At 38.5% G+C, this 17,452-nt stretch overlaps 1 protein-coding gene across 1 annotated transcript in view; it reads right to left on the bottom strand.

Moving 5' to 3' along the window:
• Positions 1–17,452, bottom strand: part of SLC24A4 (solute carrier family 24 member 4) — a 93,446-nt gene that overhangs the window by 74,042 nt on the left and 1,952 nt on the right. The window contains exon 2 of the mRNA XM_086613624.1: positions 16,698–16,808. Within this exon, the coding sequence (XP_086469750.1) occupies positions 16,698–16,808 (111 nt within the window). The remainder of the gene's footprint in view (positions 1–16,697; positions 16,809–17,452) is intronic.

Below are 17,452 nucleotides of genomic sequence, written 5' to 3'. Positions count from 1 at the left end.
AGATACTGTGGCAAGGGCAACTCATCCAATCCTGCCCAAGGTACTTGTCAAAACCCCATTTGTGTTCAGAAATCCTCACGGACTTCACTGGGAGTGCTGCAGGCAAGATTTGGGTTTAGAGACCAACAGCACTCCAGAGAGACAATACAGTTCTTCTAAAACACAGCAGAAAGTTTTCTTTAACGTTTCCCCTACTGCTGAAGTGCCAAGGTGTCCAGATACCTAAGGATGCACTTAGTGAAACTGCCAAAGACATCCAACTCCAACTGAGATCCAGAGAATCACGAACCCTTACTCCAAAGATTTCACAGAGAATCTGTCTATATCTAAGTATTGAGGCCTTTAAAATCCCACCCTAGACCTCATTTCCCTCGTCTGTTCAAGGGAATTTTCCTTACTGACTTTAATGAGAATGGAATTAATTAGTCTTTAATAATATATCCAGTTATTTCACTGTCAGAGAAACAATTTCTATGGACAGGGGTACAACTCACGCAACAATATTTTGCTTTATTAAGCTGCCAATGTCAGTTTCATAGCTTCGGATGCACAGAAATAGGTCAAAAAAATGTTTCAAGGGGAACGCTGTTTTTGGACCACACACAACTCTTGCTAACATTATCTAATGCTTTTCCACAGGCCAGAGACAACAGATAGCCTCAAGCACACAGATTTACAGTTTCTGGTTTACCACTCAAAGTCATCTACCGTGATCCAAGGTACTTCTATGCGAAAGATAGCACAAGAAGATTGCCTGGAAGTAATTCATCTTCATCATCTCCTTCTCTGAGAGGGAAACACTTCAAGCACTGGCTATTTTGCTTTCCAGCAGACAAATTAGTTTCACTATGATCTTTTTCAGATGTATAACTTATTAATTTTAAGCTGGTTGTAAAAGTCCACAGAAACCCAGCTTAGCATCTTCCATCTGTACTGATTTAAACATTCTTCTTGAACAACAACAATAAGTTTTGAAATGTCCTTTCCCTTGGCTCCCCTCCTTCCTCCTAGTAATGCTCTTTAATCGTTTTGATGACACTAGGATATTTCAGTCTTTAACAATAAAATCGAGCATGTTAATGTTTTCAGTATGTAATTGATGGAGGAAGTACATACATCTGAAAGCAAACTCTGTGATTTTGTATGATTTAATATCAGAATGGAGTTTCACTGTTTAAAATGAGGAATAAGTTTCACAGACTGCTATGTAGTTGTGCTGTGAAATAAACATGGTTTCACAATAAAAAGCAAACTTTTTTTTCTCTTTTATAAGGTGCATGAGTAACACGAATTAAGAACAATGTCCCTAAGAATGCCAAAATAAAGGATATTTCTCTCAGTGGAATTAAGATTTTAATACTTTGCCTTTGATCTGAATTACACAGTATTCTTTAAATCTAAGAGCACAAAATTCCAGACTTCCGTAAATAACCTGGAGCTTGCTAGCACAAATCTGTCAACTAACAAATCCCTCTTCATCTCTCCAAAGTCTGCTTTTTTAAAGGTCATTAGATGGTCAGCTCACACACTAGCTTTACAGATGATGTAAATGTAAGAGACAAAGACATATAAAATGTCCATTCCTTGTTTCAAGTAACAGTGCTTCTTAAGAGTGTATCATCCCTGCTGTAAATGAGAGAACCTGAATGCAGGTAATATCTTCAGGTAATAGTAGCAAGATCCTAGCTTCCCCTAGATGAAGCAGTCCAATGCTCCATTTGCTGTGTATGGAGAAGTCCTGCTGATGTAAACGATGACTTAGGAAGGACCAGTGGGGCCACAACACTATAATATTCTTTTGAAGAAAAAAAAAAAATATCTCTAAAACCTTGATTCCTGTATGAGTCTAAGTCCCCATTTTGCCTGAACACAGGCTGAAACGTGAATGATCCTTCCTGATGGATACTCAATGTGTTGGAAATGTCTCAGTTCAAGAAAGCATCAATAACTTCTACTTCAGGTTAATTACATGTTTAATTTTGAAGTTGTGCATAAATGCTGTACTGAATCAGAATGTTTGCTCAAATGAGCCAAATGAAACCATAAATTTGATCCACCGTGAGTATTTTAAAAATCTGCCCTTCAAACTGAAGTGAACGCTGTAATATGGGGTATTCAGTTCTCCACAGGTTGTCCTAAGGCAAAAATGGTCCCCTCCAGGGACCGCTGTTTGCGTGCTAGTAACTCAGCTGCAAAACTCCATTGTGTAGCCTCCTCTTCCAAAAAGTAGACAAAAAAGATGCCAATTAATGAAAAAATAATCCAAATACCAAGAGTAAATAAATACAAACCTCTAAACCTAGCCATACATTTAGATTAACTTTGAGATAGGACTATTTCTGTAATATTCAAGTGCAACCATGTTTGTGGGGGTCATTTCACTGTAGCTGAGATGTCACTCCAGCCTGTCCTCAACACTATGTGGGAGGTTTACACTAATCAGCTTTTTCTGAAGTTTAAATTATAGCATCACATCAATAGCTGTTACACAACATCTAGAAATATGAGCTGTGCTGATTTATGAAAGACAATCTGGTCCTATTTTTCAAGCACCTGAACTAACAGATATTTTCCTCCATAAAATTCTTTTACATCATAAAGTTATTTGTTCTTAAGTAAAACATTTAAATGCAATGATGTATCATGCTCTAAAAAGCCAGAGCTATTTTACAGTTAGCAATAACTTTTGGTAAGGGGGGGGTGGAGGGGGAGGGGGGAAGGAGAAAGAACAAAAAAAAATATTAATTTTAGAGATTTTTACCATCAATGAATACCTCACAACTGTATGATTTTTCTCACAAGTTTAATTATGTGTTTCGATCTTCATATATTGGAGAGTGAATGTTTTCCCAGACAGAAGAAAAAGCACACTCCTTTCCTGTTTGTTTCAAAGAAAATCAAATTATCTGAATTATTTTTTCATAAAGCATAGACCATACAGCTCAACCACCAGTAAAGTCAAATTTCTATTCTTGGTTTTAGTTATTTTGCAGTGGTAGAGCTGCCTGACACTCCTACCAGCATCTGAAGGAACACCCATGGAATTTAAGCCTTTTAAATTCTGTGAAAAATCTTTCAGGTAACAGAATTTTCCTCTAAAGCAAAAAGAAAAAAGGGGAAAAAAAAAGAAGGGAGAAAATAAAAAACTCAAACACATGCCCAGTCAAAGTACGCATGTATTCACACACATCAGACTTCAGGAAGAATCAAAACAGAGCGTAACTGGTTAATCTCATAATTGCAAGAGGCTTTTATCCGTGGCTGTTAAATAATACGATCCAAGTTGACTCTCCAAGATTAAGTCTATAAAGTCACTCTGCAACCAAAATAACAAGTCACTGAAGGGTATGCTACACCATTTACATAAAGAGAAAGATTATTTTTTAGTAATTGCCCTTGTAAAACTATTACTGTTGCTTCCTTAACGCACAAATATATTTACCAGAAGAATATAAATGCACTCATTGGGAACATGACTGTAAAATTTTGAATTTTTACTCCTGTAAATTCCTAATCTGATACATTATTTTAAAACAAGCAATCCATTTGTTTTTCCCATATTAAAGATAAATTTTACAGGCAGAAAAGGAGGAAAGGTATTTTTGCAGAGGAAAAAAAAAATAATCAGAGCAATGAACTGAATAATCTGAGGATAAGAAAGAGGTGCCACATTGACAAGATACAACACGTTTACACTCAATCTAAATCAGAATTTATACTGTGGCACCTAAGTAGGTGCAAATCTACCTTTGGGAAAGCCAGGATCATCTTCATGGGGAACAAGGCTCACTATTATAAAGATGCTTCTCATGCTCAGAGCCCAGTCTAACTGGACAATATTTGTAGAAGACATAAAGTGATCTAGGTTCCCCACTAGTGTTCAATTAACTTTCTGCTTCCTGGGGGAAAAAAAAATAATGTATTTTTTGTGGAGTGAAAGGATATAGGGGGAAATCACAAAGGGCAGTCACTGCTGCAGCCACAGCCAGAATCAGGATTTCCTGGTCCCCACGCCATACTGAAACACTGGATCTGGGTCTCTTGCAGTAGTGATCAGTGTATAAGACTATTATGCAGCCCTGTACATTTCATGTCAAGGCACAGAACTGCTGAACACAAACTTCAGCTACTACATTAAAACAGTCATTAAAATAAGACAAACATATCTGTAACTTAAAAAAAGAGAAGCAAGTTTTTTATTGTCAAAACTCCAACAAGATGAACAAAAAACTCTCTCCACTTAGTGCAGTGACTGAACGTAGTTTTCTATAAAAAAAAAGGTAATCTATTTTTTATAATAGTGATCAAGAGGTCAGTTTGGAGTCATGTCTGTAGGCACTCCAGAATCATGAGATATCACCCCCTACTACAGCCTAAGCACAGTGAGATGTCACATGGCTAAACGCCTTAGCACAGACAGGCACACAGCCAATGTTATCCAACAAAGCCATATTCCACCCTACATTTTGGATATGGGAGGTCCCCATCTCTTCCACAAGTTATCACATGTGCTGCCCCTCACAGATGAAAACCCTTTGGAGAAGGACAGAATTGACCCACGGACCACAGCTGGGCCCATGTCAAAAAGTACCCAGCAGAGGTGCAATCTCTTCTCCTCAGAGCTGCACAGCAGCGCTCAACTCTAAAGAGTCTGCTCTAGAGTAGTAATGTGGTAGGACCAAAATATTTGGAATGAGTTACTGGATGGAAGGGAAGAATTTTAGTTGTGAAGATTATAATTGTATTGATTAAGAAGCCTATAGCACATGTACCACTATTCCCATCCCATCTGCAATCTCATACCAGAAGAACAGTAATGCTAGCGGCATTTGTATAGCATTTAACTCTGCAGGAGCTGGAATGGGGAAGAAAACAGCACATTTCGAAAGTGTTCAACAAAACCAAAAGATTCTGCCAAAAATTTCATGCATTCCACCAAATCTGACCAATTTCAAAAGCCACTGAGCTTGCAGAAACAGTTCTTTTCAAGACCTTGAAGTGCTTGTATGATCAGACAACTGATCATACAACATTTTTTCAATGTAACATCTCTCTCACACGTCCAAATTGGTCTTGTACTTACATCAATGGGTACAAACTGGTGAAACAGTTACTGTTACTAAGTAAAGCGAATTTCACAAGTACTTATTTAGCAGAGACTTAATTATTCTTTAGCCAGTCTGCATTTTTGTCTTTACAGCAAATTCAAGTCCAGAGTGCAAAACTGTTGTTGTGATTGTTTCATAAACAGTTGTAAACACTCCTTTCGATGTAAGCAATTTGTGCTAGTTTTACAACTTCCAAAACTACATCAAGACTAATATTATTTCTTCTGTCAAAACCCCATAAGACATTAGAAAATCAGGCTGAGTTGGGTGGGACTGGACTCCATGCTATACAGAAGATAATACTGAACCATGGTGACTAATTTCCCTTTACCAGTCTGTTGTCTCGCAGAGAAAGCAGCCCCGCTCCAACCTTTAATTACCTAAGTAGTACTTACTAAACTTAGTTGCCCTAAATATCCACAGATTAAAGCAGTTCTGGAGATGATCCCAGATAGTCTTTCCAAGTAAGAACTCTCCCATCAGGTGCTGTTACTAATCAATCCTGGACAACTGAATAACTATAGTAAACCAATACAGAATTAAAAAACACAACTGATTAACTTCAAACCTGAATTACCTGTTATGGACTGAAAAGTCAGTTACCACCCAGACAAAGCCTCCTCTCACCACCACCCCTGTCCCCCAGTCAAATAAAAAACACCAAATATTCAAAAAAACATTGAGTCAGGCACAAGCACAGGTTTGTTCACACATGAGAAAATACTGCTGAACTCTTTCTTTCTTTCCTTTTTCAGCCTGCAAGCAACAAGATGTGCTCATTTTATCCCTGGTATGGCAAAGGAGTGTTAGTATTTTATACAGTGCCTCTCACAAGTGGTCCCAAAAACACATGCCCCAGCGGGAGAACCATCACCACAGCAGAGACCTCCAACTTCCCTAGTCACAATTTTTATCTCCATTCTCCGTGGATAGCAGCTGGCCCACAGATGGGCCAGGCAGGCATCTCCTCACCCCCTTGTGGGAGCAAATGAAAAGATCTATATATTCCATTTGTAATGTAGCATTCAGATATCTGATGTAACTGGCTGGGAAGCAGTAACCACTTTACTTCCCAGAGGCAAGCTGGGCTTCACTTGACAACCTTTAGGTATCACTGTAAATCAAAAACATTCAGCATACTGAAAGTTCTGGGCATATCCTTGCCCTATTTATACTGGTAACTAGTCTTGGAGCCCCATGTTAGGCATTGTAAAAACATCTCTATTGTGAAAAGTTACATTTCTCATGGAAAAAAAGCACAATAAAAGAGTGAAATCATTATGAGCTGATCAGGAAAGAGAGCAGAGAGGGATGGTGGCAGCAGTAACAGCTCCAGGCTCAAGCAACTTAGTATGGCTACAATTTATGATTAAGGGGGGGGGGAAAAAGTGCAGTTTAGCTACTGACCCTCTCTGTAGACTTTGGGCAAGTCACTTTGACTTTTTCAGTCGTCTTTTTCCTTTTCCTTGTTCGTTTTCATTAGGTGCTCTTAGGGACTGCCATTGCCACTGCCACTCACAACAAGGACAGATAACACTATAGCTCTATGGGAACCCTCCTCTTCTCCCTCCATCCTCAGCTAGCAAAACCTCTGTGCACGACTGAAACAGGACTAATTAATATGCTAGCTTTGACTTCTTCCCTGTCTAGCCAATGCTGGCTGGCTGATCTCTTGAGAGCACCATGATACCCATGGCTCATGAAGCAAGACTCAAAAAAGGAGAGTGCTACAATATTCCAGTTAGTTTCTTTCACATATTAATTTGTAAGGGGCTACATAAAAAGGCAAATGGACATTGGAAACTCATCTTAAAGTTTCAGTACAGGTAAAAGCAGCAGACAAAGTCTAGCAGCAACAGGGAAGGGGAAGGCTTGTGAAAGGCTTAAGAAGGTAAGAAAAAGCCTTACAATTTTAGGCAATGGTAGCCAAAGAACTTGTGGAAGGATTTAAGGAAGCATGACATAATCAGGCAAAGAATGCAACTTTTATGAAGGCATGAAAAGTATTTAAAGAGAGAAGATTCTCACCAAAGAATTAAACCAGAAAGAGCGTCTCACCATCCAGCAACAAATTTGTAGGGCAGAACCTCAGCTGCTGTAAACTGTCAAAGCTGTAATGACATAGTGGACTTAAGGCAGTGTACACCAGCACGAACATGCTCCCAGGAGCCCTAAAGAAGAAATGCCTCCCTCTTCAAGAGTCCATGTTTTGGGCTAGGAACTCACAAAATTCAAAGCACATGCTGATTCACAGTAAATGAAAAAAGGAAAAAAAAAATTTCCCCATTTCAGTCTCTTTGAGCTTCTAAACATATATTTCCTACATTTTAACTTTACCATTCCCAAAGTTTAAATGTTTCCCACCATCTGTGAACATTTACATCTTGCTATTCAAAGGTTTAAATACCTCTGTGCAATAGAACCAGCCACAGTACCCTCAACCCACCGAACAAGTGAGTGAACCATATGCAAGGGAAAAATAATTCATCAGGTTCTGGCAATCTCTGAGACTAGTCCAAGAAGCAATTATGTATGGAAACTGAACAGGCAGACTCTAAATTATCTTCTTGCTTGCAGGAAGGCACATTTGCCAGCATTCCCCACTACAGGTAGAGAATGTCACTCTCTCAAGATTGTCAATGCAGCACGTAATTAACATTAAACTGTTAATTTAACGTTGCAAAAAAGGAAACAATGGAATGAGCACATACACATGTAGTCTGCATTCTACCTGAAGTGTGTGCTTCGCTGTACTTCAACCTATCAGTAGAGGCCCAGCAGGAATGAATTTGACTCAAGTTTATAAGGCTATTACATTTTCTACTGTAATGTCTTAAATGTCTGTCAACTTTAAAGAATAAAGGAAACGATCACTCTTTATTGCCTGAAGGTCCTGTCTTCCTATAGAACATGAGTGATGGCAGTTTAATTGTCAGCAGGTACACGGCATATTTCCAGCCTGCTAGGAGGATAACCACTTCCACTCTGTAAAAAGTCACTGGCATTAATAAATACAGTAATAGATATGTATAATAAAAATTTGCAATTTCTGAAAAAATAATTCAATTATGAAGTTTCTTACCAGAAATACTAGCAGAACAAAGTTTAAAATTAATTTACTGTAATGAAATTGCACACTGTACCTAAGTGTATTTTTAAATCAGTCATTTTGACCCTCAAAGCAAACACTAAGATTCAGAGAGAAGAGTTAAGGATTAGGAGGGTTTGGTTTTGGCGAAGCTTTCTAAATTGCTTCGTATCTACACGGCATCATTAGTACAAGCTCTGAAAATGTTCTTTGTTGATAGACAATTCATGCTAAAAAAAAAAACCACAAAAAAATCTAAAAAAAAATTTTCAAAAAATAGATATAAATTGTGAATGCTTCCAGTTTTATGTGCCAAACACAAGGCTAAAAGGTAGCCCTTTTGTAACTTAAGCCCTTCTTAGAGACTCCCTTTGCTTTTGTTCTAGATTCCTTGCTCAACCAAAACCAAACCTCTCATTACACTTTGATTTTTCATACCTCTCATCACTTGCTCTGCTCACTACTTCCCAGGGCCTGCCTCCTTGCCCTACTATTCTCAGGATTCTCCCATGGTTCATTATCCAAATTCAGCCTCCCTTCACCCATGTCTTCGTGTTCCTTTCACCTATCCTCCAACGCCAGGCTCCATGACTGAGTAATCTTGGTCTTTCTATCACTCAATTCTAAATCCCAAGTTTCTTTATTCCTCTTGCAGCTTCTGGTGACCATTTTCTACCTCCAGGTGCTTTTCACAATCTGCTTCCCCGCAGCCCAGTTCTGTGCTTGTCCAGTTTTGCCTGAATTCTCCACATTGGTGGTCCAAGTAATGGACTGATGAGACACTGAGAGCATGGAGATGAAGTAATGAAGGCAGAGTTTAAGCATCTATCAAACAATCCAGTACCTCATAAAGACCCCAAGAGTATGGATTAATGCTCAGACTGATTTACAATGCCTTTTCAACCTGCTTCCTACAACAGCAAAGTGAGGTTTGTTAACAACTGTGCATGATACAAAGCAAGACAGCAGCATTTTCTGTCTCAACCACAGTACATGGTAACATGTCACAGACAATAAGGTAAAAAGCAAGGAGTGAAAATGAAATTAATACGGATAAAGACTGGTAAATTTAAATATGGCTTTAATATCAACAGCACAATTTTCTGAGTGGAAAATGGAGCAGATTTCCACACAAAAAGGTCTATCTGTGTGGTCATACTAGTGAAGAACAGACCTAAATACACACACATTATCCCACATTAAGGGTCAAAGTCGGTGATACCACGGAGATCTGCACACCCACATCTCATTAACTCTGATTTTGAAATCTCCAATTCAGGATTTCAAATACGTCCTGAGGGAAATGTAATTCATTTGGTTTCCATACCAGATCACAGGAAAACTCAGGTTGGATGGAACCTCAGGAGGTCACACTAGTCCAAACTTCTCTTCAAACATCATCTTTGCAGGAGCCTAGATCACAACTGAGCTAACTGGATTTGATTCTTTGTTCTACCACATATTTCCTCTTTGACTTCAGGTCACTAATTTACACAGCTGCTGTCTGCCTGAGTTTTCTGCAGTCACAGAAGAGATGTTGAACTATTACTACATTAGCATTTGAGAAATGCTTAGGCAATGTGGTTTGAAATATAGGCAATCGGACATCTACATATCAGAACTGGGCAAATACAGGAAACTTTAAATCTCAGTCTAGCACTCCAGAGCATTCAACACGGGTGTTTTGTTCCATTCAAAGACAGTAAGGGCCTACGTCCAATGCAAATTCAGTTCTGAAGTCACTACATTTCAGAAATTCTGGTTTTTGTTTCAAGCCTGCTTCCTGGTTTCAGAGCAAAGACTTTGCTTATAAAAATCCTTATCCACAGCATACTTCAACTGGACCAAAACCAACTACAAATAAATCTGAGTCATATGACATAAAGGTTATATCAAGTAACATTTTTATTAGGTTTAAGTATATACAGTAACATATTAAACAGTATTTCTTTTTGTTTCATTTAGCCTTGTTTACTGCATCTCTAAACGGCATTTTAGTCAGACACTTATTTACTTTGTGTTTAACTACTTCCTGCAAACTTGGCACCTAGACCTGGGGAAATGGATAAATTACCCTGGAGTTTGTTTTCTGTTCTCAGCTCTCCAGGGGATGCTGCTGGCAGGTTGAGCCAAGCACAGAGAGATGTTTGTCTCATTTCTTTCTACTATTTTGGATGCCAGTATCAACACACTCCTAGAAAATTAACAGCTCAGAGAGAAGGTTGGTTATTTTTTAAATTCTAGCTTCAAACAAGGTACATTTCCTAAACTGGTTCACAAAAAAAAAACAAAAAAAAGACTTTTCCCAATTAACTTCAATGACATCTACCTGCCAAACCTTTTAATACTCACATCAATAAGCCAGGCAAAGAGTGTCAGAAGTTCAGCCTAAATCTAGGTGTGAATTCTGATTAGGAGACCTTGAGAGTCACACAAGAAAAACTTGCCATTAAACATCTGTCATTTGCCCTCAACTAGTCCACTAAAAGCAGGTTTAAATTGTCACGCGTTTATCTCCCCCTGGAAACAGAAACCATCCAAGTGAGATCACAATCAATAAAGTTTACTGCTCAGCATCTAGAGGGGCAAGAGTGAATCCAGAGACATCAAGGGGCAGGGAACAACCCAAAACCAACCCAAAACAAATAAAACCCCACAAGCATATGACAAGTGGCTACAGAAACAAGCTACATGCTAGATGGTGAGAAAGTCTTTCCACTACATAAATATGTGCATAGAATCATAGAATGGTTAGGGCTGGAAGGGACCTTGCATCTGTGCATATATACACACACAGATCTGCATCTGTGCATATATACAGTCACAAATCTGCATCTGTGCATATATACACACACAGAAACATTTGCTGGACACTGCACCTATATCTTACATGAATACCATATGCATAAAGCAATGAAGAAATTTTTTCTTAAACCTTCCCTCATATCCATTTCCTTTCAGATCAAAGCAAGAATAGGATATTTGGGGTTGGTACATTTCCTGGTCTTTGAATAAGACATTGGAGTAAAGAAACGTTTTAAATCAGAATGTATGCACTATCAATAAATCTGTCATACTACAACAGTTGCACATTTTCTACGCATTGAGGCAGAGAGCAAGTCTGACTAAAAGTCTAGCGGGGAATACTTGCAAATAATGTAACACAGTTATTGTCTGTATTACCTCAACAAGACCATGGTCCTTCTGTGTTAGGTACTGTACAAATGCACAGTAAGAAAATTTGCAGGTCACACTGAGCTTACCAATTTAGAGAGTTCATGAAACAAAGGGTTACAGTGAAATTATTAATACCATCTCCTTAAAAGTGGGGTCTAAGGCATTTATCCTTGCTAAAAAATGCAAGTTTGATCTAGGGAAGATCATGAGCACATTGTTTAAAAGAAATATATATTATCACATTGTTTAAAGATAATTTACATCAGCATAAAATGACATATTCCATCAGCAACAAAAGTATGTTTACATCAGCATTTATTACACAAAGTTTATACTCTTATATATTAAGGTATCTATAAGGATTAAGAAAAAAAGGATACACCAATCCAGCATATTGAGAATGACGCATTTAACTAAGCATTACATTTGTTAAATAAAATGGATGGAAATCAATGCTTCCTAGAGTGTCTTGACTACAAATGTACAAGAAATAGCTTTTTCTATCCTTCTGGAAAATTACTTTGAAGAGACAGTCTTGTCTTCTCTAGTCAGTGAGAACACCATCATCGATTTTTGTAGAAAAAGTAACAGGCTTTTGTGCTCTCTATGGTATGTTAACAAAAACGTCTAAGACTTCTGTAGTCTCTCTACAAAGCATCCCATCCAACATGAGTCCCCAAGGTAATAACTAACAGTGTAAAATATACATGGACTTAATGACTTTTGATCCTAACTCAGAACTCAGTTATATACATGCTGCTGGGAAACATACTTTATTTCACTGTAGAGGGCTGATTCTTTCTCTCTCACTGCAAGAACAGAAAGCATTGCTACAATGTGCCTTTTAACTCTAAAGTAAAAAAGGCAGCATAGCTCAGAGAGAAATGATATCCCCTGCCTTTCCCCCACCCCACAATTCATCTTTAACGACTGATAACAATGGGAAGAGCACACCTGAATCAAATCCCCAGCTATTTAAAACCCATGTAGCTCATGAACTGTCCATAGCTGACAAACCACTGGACAGAAAATCCCACCAACTCTTTCCATTTCAAGGCAGCTCACCAACTAGTGTACAAGACTAAGGGAAATATATTTCGATACATTTCTAATTCACAGCAAGCAGTTTAAATATTCTCTGTACTGTATACACGGATACCTGAAAACATTCCCAATAGAAAGGAGTTCAGATCAGTCGCTTTAACAGCCTAACACGACCCAGTGGAGTCACGTGGTTAGAAACACCACACCGCCCAGTCACCCCAGCTTGTAATTGCTCTGGAATCGTTACTCAGAGTTCTGGAGGATGGAGAGTCATGGGAACATTTTGAAATAAGAGGCGAGCCATTGGAGCAGAAAAGCTATAAATCACACTTGCTTGGGCAGATGGCACTGCAAGCTAGTGAGCTGATGGCAGATGGAAGCGAGAGCTTGGATAAGGCAAAAAATTGGTTGCAAACTAATGAGATCTGTTAAGATGCTAGAGACAACTACTCTCCCTTTCTGATCGCTCTGCTTTAAGTGAGGGTCAGATCGAGCCCTCCGCCCACAGAAAAGTGCCCAGAAAACATTTTCAGAGCCATCAAGAAAAGGTAGTTTGGTCTCCCTCAAAGAGGGACACCCACAGCAGCCATCCAGAGAGGATTTCAATAGGAAATAAGGAGAAAATTCATAATTCGAAAATCCCACTCATGAAATTTTTGAAGACCAGAGCCTTCTACATACAATCTGTAAGTCCTCCAGCTTGGCTCCAGGACAACATAAAGACTTGTATCTTTTCATGGCAGAGGAGCTTCCAACAAAGGGGAAGTTTCAAGCCAGGAAAGATCTTTAATGGAAAAACGTTTCACAACACGTTAACTTCGGTGAGGACTTGGTCTTAGTCCAGACTAAAAGAGAAGTTGGTTTGCTGCTCCACCTCCTTCCTGCAGCTGGCCTACAGTTCCTTTGCTGCTGTTATGGGACAGACAGTATCTATAATTCCTTATGACTGCAGGATAGTTTTGATCAGAAAAAATGTGTAGCAACTCTTAAGATATTAATGAATATCAGTCCCTCTAACCTCCAAATGTTAGAAAAACCTTTCTCCTCTACTCATATATATATATATATACACACATACACACGTATATGTTTCCCTTTCCTTTGTCAGAGCCTCAAGGTTCTTTTCTAAAGCAGAATTTCCAAGATTCAAAGTTTTTTCTGTTCTGATACAATGACCCTAGAAGCATTATGTTTCCAGAAGAACACAATACGTTATCTACTTCAGTAAATGAAACGATCTCAGACAGTGTAGGCTATGCAAACTTCTAGCAGACAGCAGCTTCCACAAGCTTCTAACATTACTTCTAGAAGCCTATGGAGTTTTTCCCCCAAGACATATTACCAAGGGGTCAGCCTTTCTTACCACTGTCATGAACCATAAGTTCAACATTGTCTTATGAACTTCTGTAGCTGCAATTTCTGACAACAGGGGATTTTTTTTTTTATTTGCGTGTAAGCAAGAAAAGGAGGTGAAGTGGTAAATAAATTAACTTTGTTGAAAGCCTTTGGGAAAAGGGAAGTAAAGCTGCAGACTTGTGTGGGAAGCTAATAAAGAGGAAGCACAGCAATAGCACTGCAGTGACACAAAGAATTAACAGGCTCTCAGCAAGAACTTGCATTTCCCAAGGTATTACAAAGTTCTGGTATCATAAACACACATAGAAAAACATCCACATAACATAAGAAACTGCTATACACCATATATACACCCATGCATTTGTATGGCCCCTAGTGCTTGAGGCAGATACAGAAGTGGCATAGGTAAGAATATGTACTTCTCACAAAGGAGCCCACAGAGAGCACTGTATTCATGCAACACATATACATATTAACTATGTGCTCTTAAGATTCAAAAAAAAAAAAAAAAAAAAAGACCAGAAATAAAGTCTAGCTATTTAAAGTGTTTGACAGCACATTCCTGAGATTTTCATTACATTGGGATAAGCACACGATTGAAAGCATGCATATTCCAACTGAAAATCCACACTCTCTCCTCACCAATTTTCTATGCAATCTTGATCAAGTCTCTTGGCCTTTCCTGGGACTACTTTCTCCAGGTGTAGTCATGGGGTTACACATGCTACATTCTCATGGAGATGAACTATGTTACTTCATCCTTTTCGATAGTTTAGGTCATTGTACCTTCTTTTCATTACAGGGCAAATCTCAATCTCTGACTACCAGAGAAGAATTAAAAAAAACAAAACCAAAAATTAACCAAAAAACTTCCCGCAAAAAAAAAAAAATCTACAGAAGTTGTTACTGAGCAATAAGTCACAGGTTCTTACAGACCCATTCCCGTCCAACAAACATCAATTTCAGATATCTTCAGATGCTCCCTTTATTTGCAGCTATCTTAACATCTAGCCACTCTTGCAGCATCCAAATCCCCCCTTCAGCTGCAGAAGATACACAGAGATAAGCTGTATATAGCTGTAGAATAACAGGAAGTGACTAAAAAAACGCTACAATTGCAATCCTGTAACATATTTGATCTGTAAATCTGCGCCCTAACACACAGATTCAAAATAGAAGCCTTTAAAAAGAAAGGCTAATTCCAGCACTGTGAGTAGAAATTGTTAATTTAACGCAAGTTTCAAGATATTTTTCTTAAAACCTCAGCATCCTGAGGCATATTTGGACCCTTCTTGTGGATACAGAGAAAAGTGCACCTCAACAACCTGAACTTCAGAAAGCACATAAAAATGACCTGGCTGTATTTATTTATTCCAATTGTTCTTAAACTAATTTTACAATTTTAGAGGGATGGAGGGAGCTGAACTATTTGTTCTAAACCTCTGGAGAAGTCAGCACTGCTCCTGGTATTCCAATTTACACATAAGCATATGTTTTCCTGTGGAAGTTTTATAGTGCCATTGTAAAAAAGTTCTCATTCATACTAAATGGAAATTTCCATCAAGAACTTTGACGGGCATCTTTCTGATCCAGTTTCTATGATTTTGTGGTCTTTGTTGGCTTGTCTTCAAGTGTGCTGTAAAGTATGTGTTCAGACATGATCACATTGATACATTCGCATATGTGGAGAAAAATGAAAGAGGATTGGGAAAGAAAAGTATTCTCTGATTACTCATCAAGAATAATTACATGTTTCCAAAACGTCACTTATTTCTTCTTTCTTGTCTGTGAACAACTTTGACAGACAAATCAATAGCATCATGAGGTTACAAATGCAGACAACAGCAAACTAACCCACAAAGTTCTTAACAGAAGTATAGAGAAGCTCTTGCACATCAAGATGATACAGTTAAAGCTTTGGACCTGCACATCTTGTGCAACGTTCTTCCACTCCTCCCTCAGAAGCGCATAAGCACAGTAGTGATCCTCAGTCTATACAACAGGTGCCTCAGCATTACAACAAACATGTAACTGAGGGAGGAGGAGTACTGCTCCAAACTCTTCTAGTGCCTGGGGCTGACAGTATCCCAGAACTCATGCTGTCACTGTTTGCAAGAAGGTACAGACTCTGCTGTCATCCCCTAGTTGATCAAAGAGTCATATTTAAAAAAAAATAAAAAGCTTAACTTTAATTTAATTTGGCTAGTGCCACTGGCAAAATGTCTCATCTCCCACACACCGTAAACCACAGAGAGGCAAGGAGAGAAAGAAAGGAAATACACACTGGAAAGACAGATGGGAAGATGAAAGCATTGTGGACTAACACTGATACTAAAATGCGTCATCTATCCCTGCCCTCAATCAATTATTATCGCCCAGCCAGGACAGATATCCCAATGTAAAATGGATTCCAGGATTTCCATGTTATTACCTCATCATCCCACTCCATACAAAATAAATTCCTACTCTGAACACATAGTTTATCATTAAACTAGCAAAATATTATTAGATGTATAATGGTAATGAATACAAATTACTGTGCTCAGATGGTATCTCAAACACTGTGTATTTAGCTACCCATAGTTTCAAGAAGAGTACAGCTCTCACTACCAGCAATACACACAGCAACAGCTAGATAGGAATAACCACCAAAACAAACAAAATTAGAGAAACCAAGTTGTCAGCACAAGTCTCATAATGATCCCAAAATATTCTTATACCTGAACATCAACTTCTACCTTTGATAGATAAAGTCAGGCATTATATAGCACAATAAACCTTATTTCTACACAGAACAGTCCTGCTTTTTTCTAAGTTTGATACTTTTATGTTTACCCTAATATATCACTGCAGCTCGGTCATGACAGCACTACGCAATACATCTCAAGAGCTTATAAGGCATTCACAAATTTTTCCCATCTTACCTGGCTCTGTACAGTTCTTTTCTTCATGTGTCCCATTAGGTGATGCCATCAACCTTCTATTCCTCCATATTTCTGACAAAACGCGTCTGTCTACAACAGTTGATTCTCGGCCTATGTTAAACAGAAAGAGGTTATGTCTACTGTCACTCGTTTTTCCTGCGCCATCGTAACTGGACTATGTGCCCCCACTAGCAATAAGCATGGACAGACTATCAGTATGTGAATGCAGCAAAACCAAGGTGCGGCTGGGGCACATGCCAATGTATGTCTGCTAGGTGCTCCTAGCTACAAAGGGTGAAACCACCTACAAAGGTGCAGTATCAGAGCTGTTAGCATGTTCTGGCTATCAGAATACCTGCCTGTGACCCACAAGGAAAAAATATTCTGCAACAAGCAAATGATTAAGCCTGCACCTGTGAAACCCAACACGCAGCAGTTCCTATAGATGAAACCAGCCCAGCTATGCTGACATGAGCAACAATCACACTTCCATTTAGTCATTTGCACATACCGCATTACTGATTTCTCAATAAATAAAATGCATATGGACGTGTTTCAGTTACATTTTGGTTTATTCTGAGTCTAGGGGCTGATCTTTTCAGTGTTGGGTATACTTAATAATATCAATCCCTGCATAACTTGTCAAGGAAAATGGAAAATAACTGCACTGTGAATCCTCACAATTCTTAAGAAAAACAAACTTCTTCAGAAGTCAATGGAGCTTTTCCCCAAACTTGTATTCCACAAGTATTCTC

The sequence above is a fragment of the Tauraco erythrolophus genome, chromosome 6 (assembly GCF_009769465.1).
Source record: "Tauraco erythrolophus isolate bTauEry1 chromosome 6, bTauEry1.pri, whole genome shotgun sequence".
Lineage (NCBI taxonomy): Eukaryota > Metazoa > Chordata > Aves > Musophagiformes > Musophagidae > Tauraco > Tauraco erythrolophus.
Note: the sequence above shows the minus strand (reverse complement) of the source record. Positions and strands in the feature narration are given on the sequence as shown.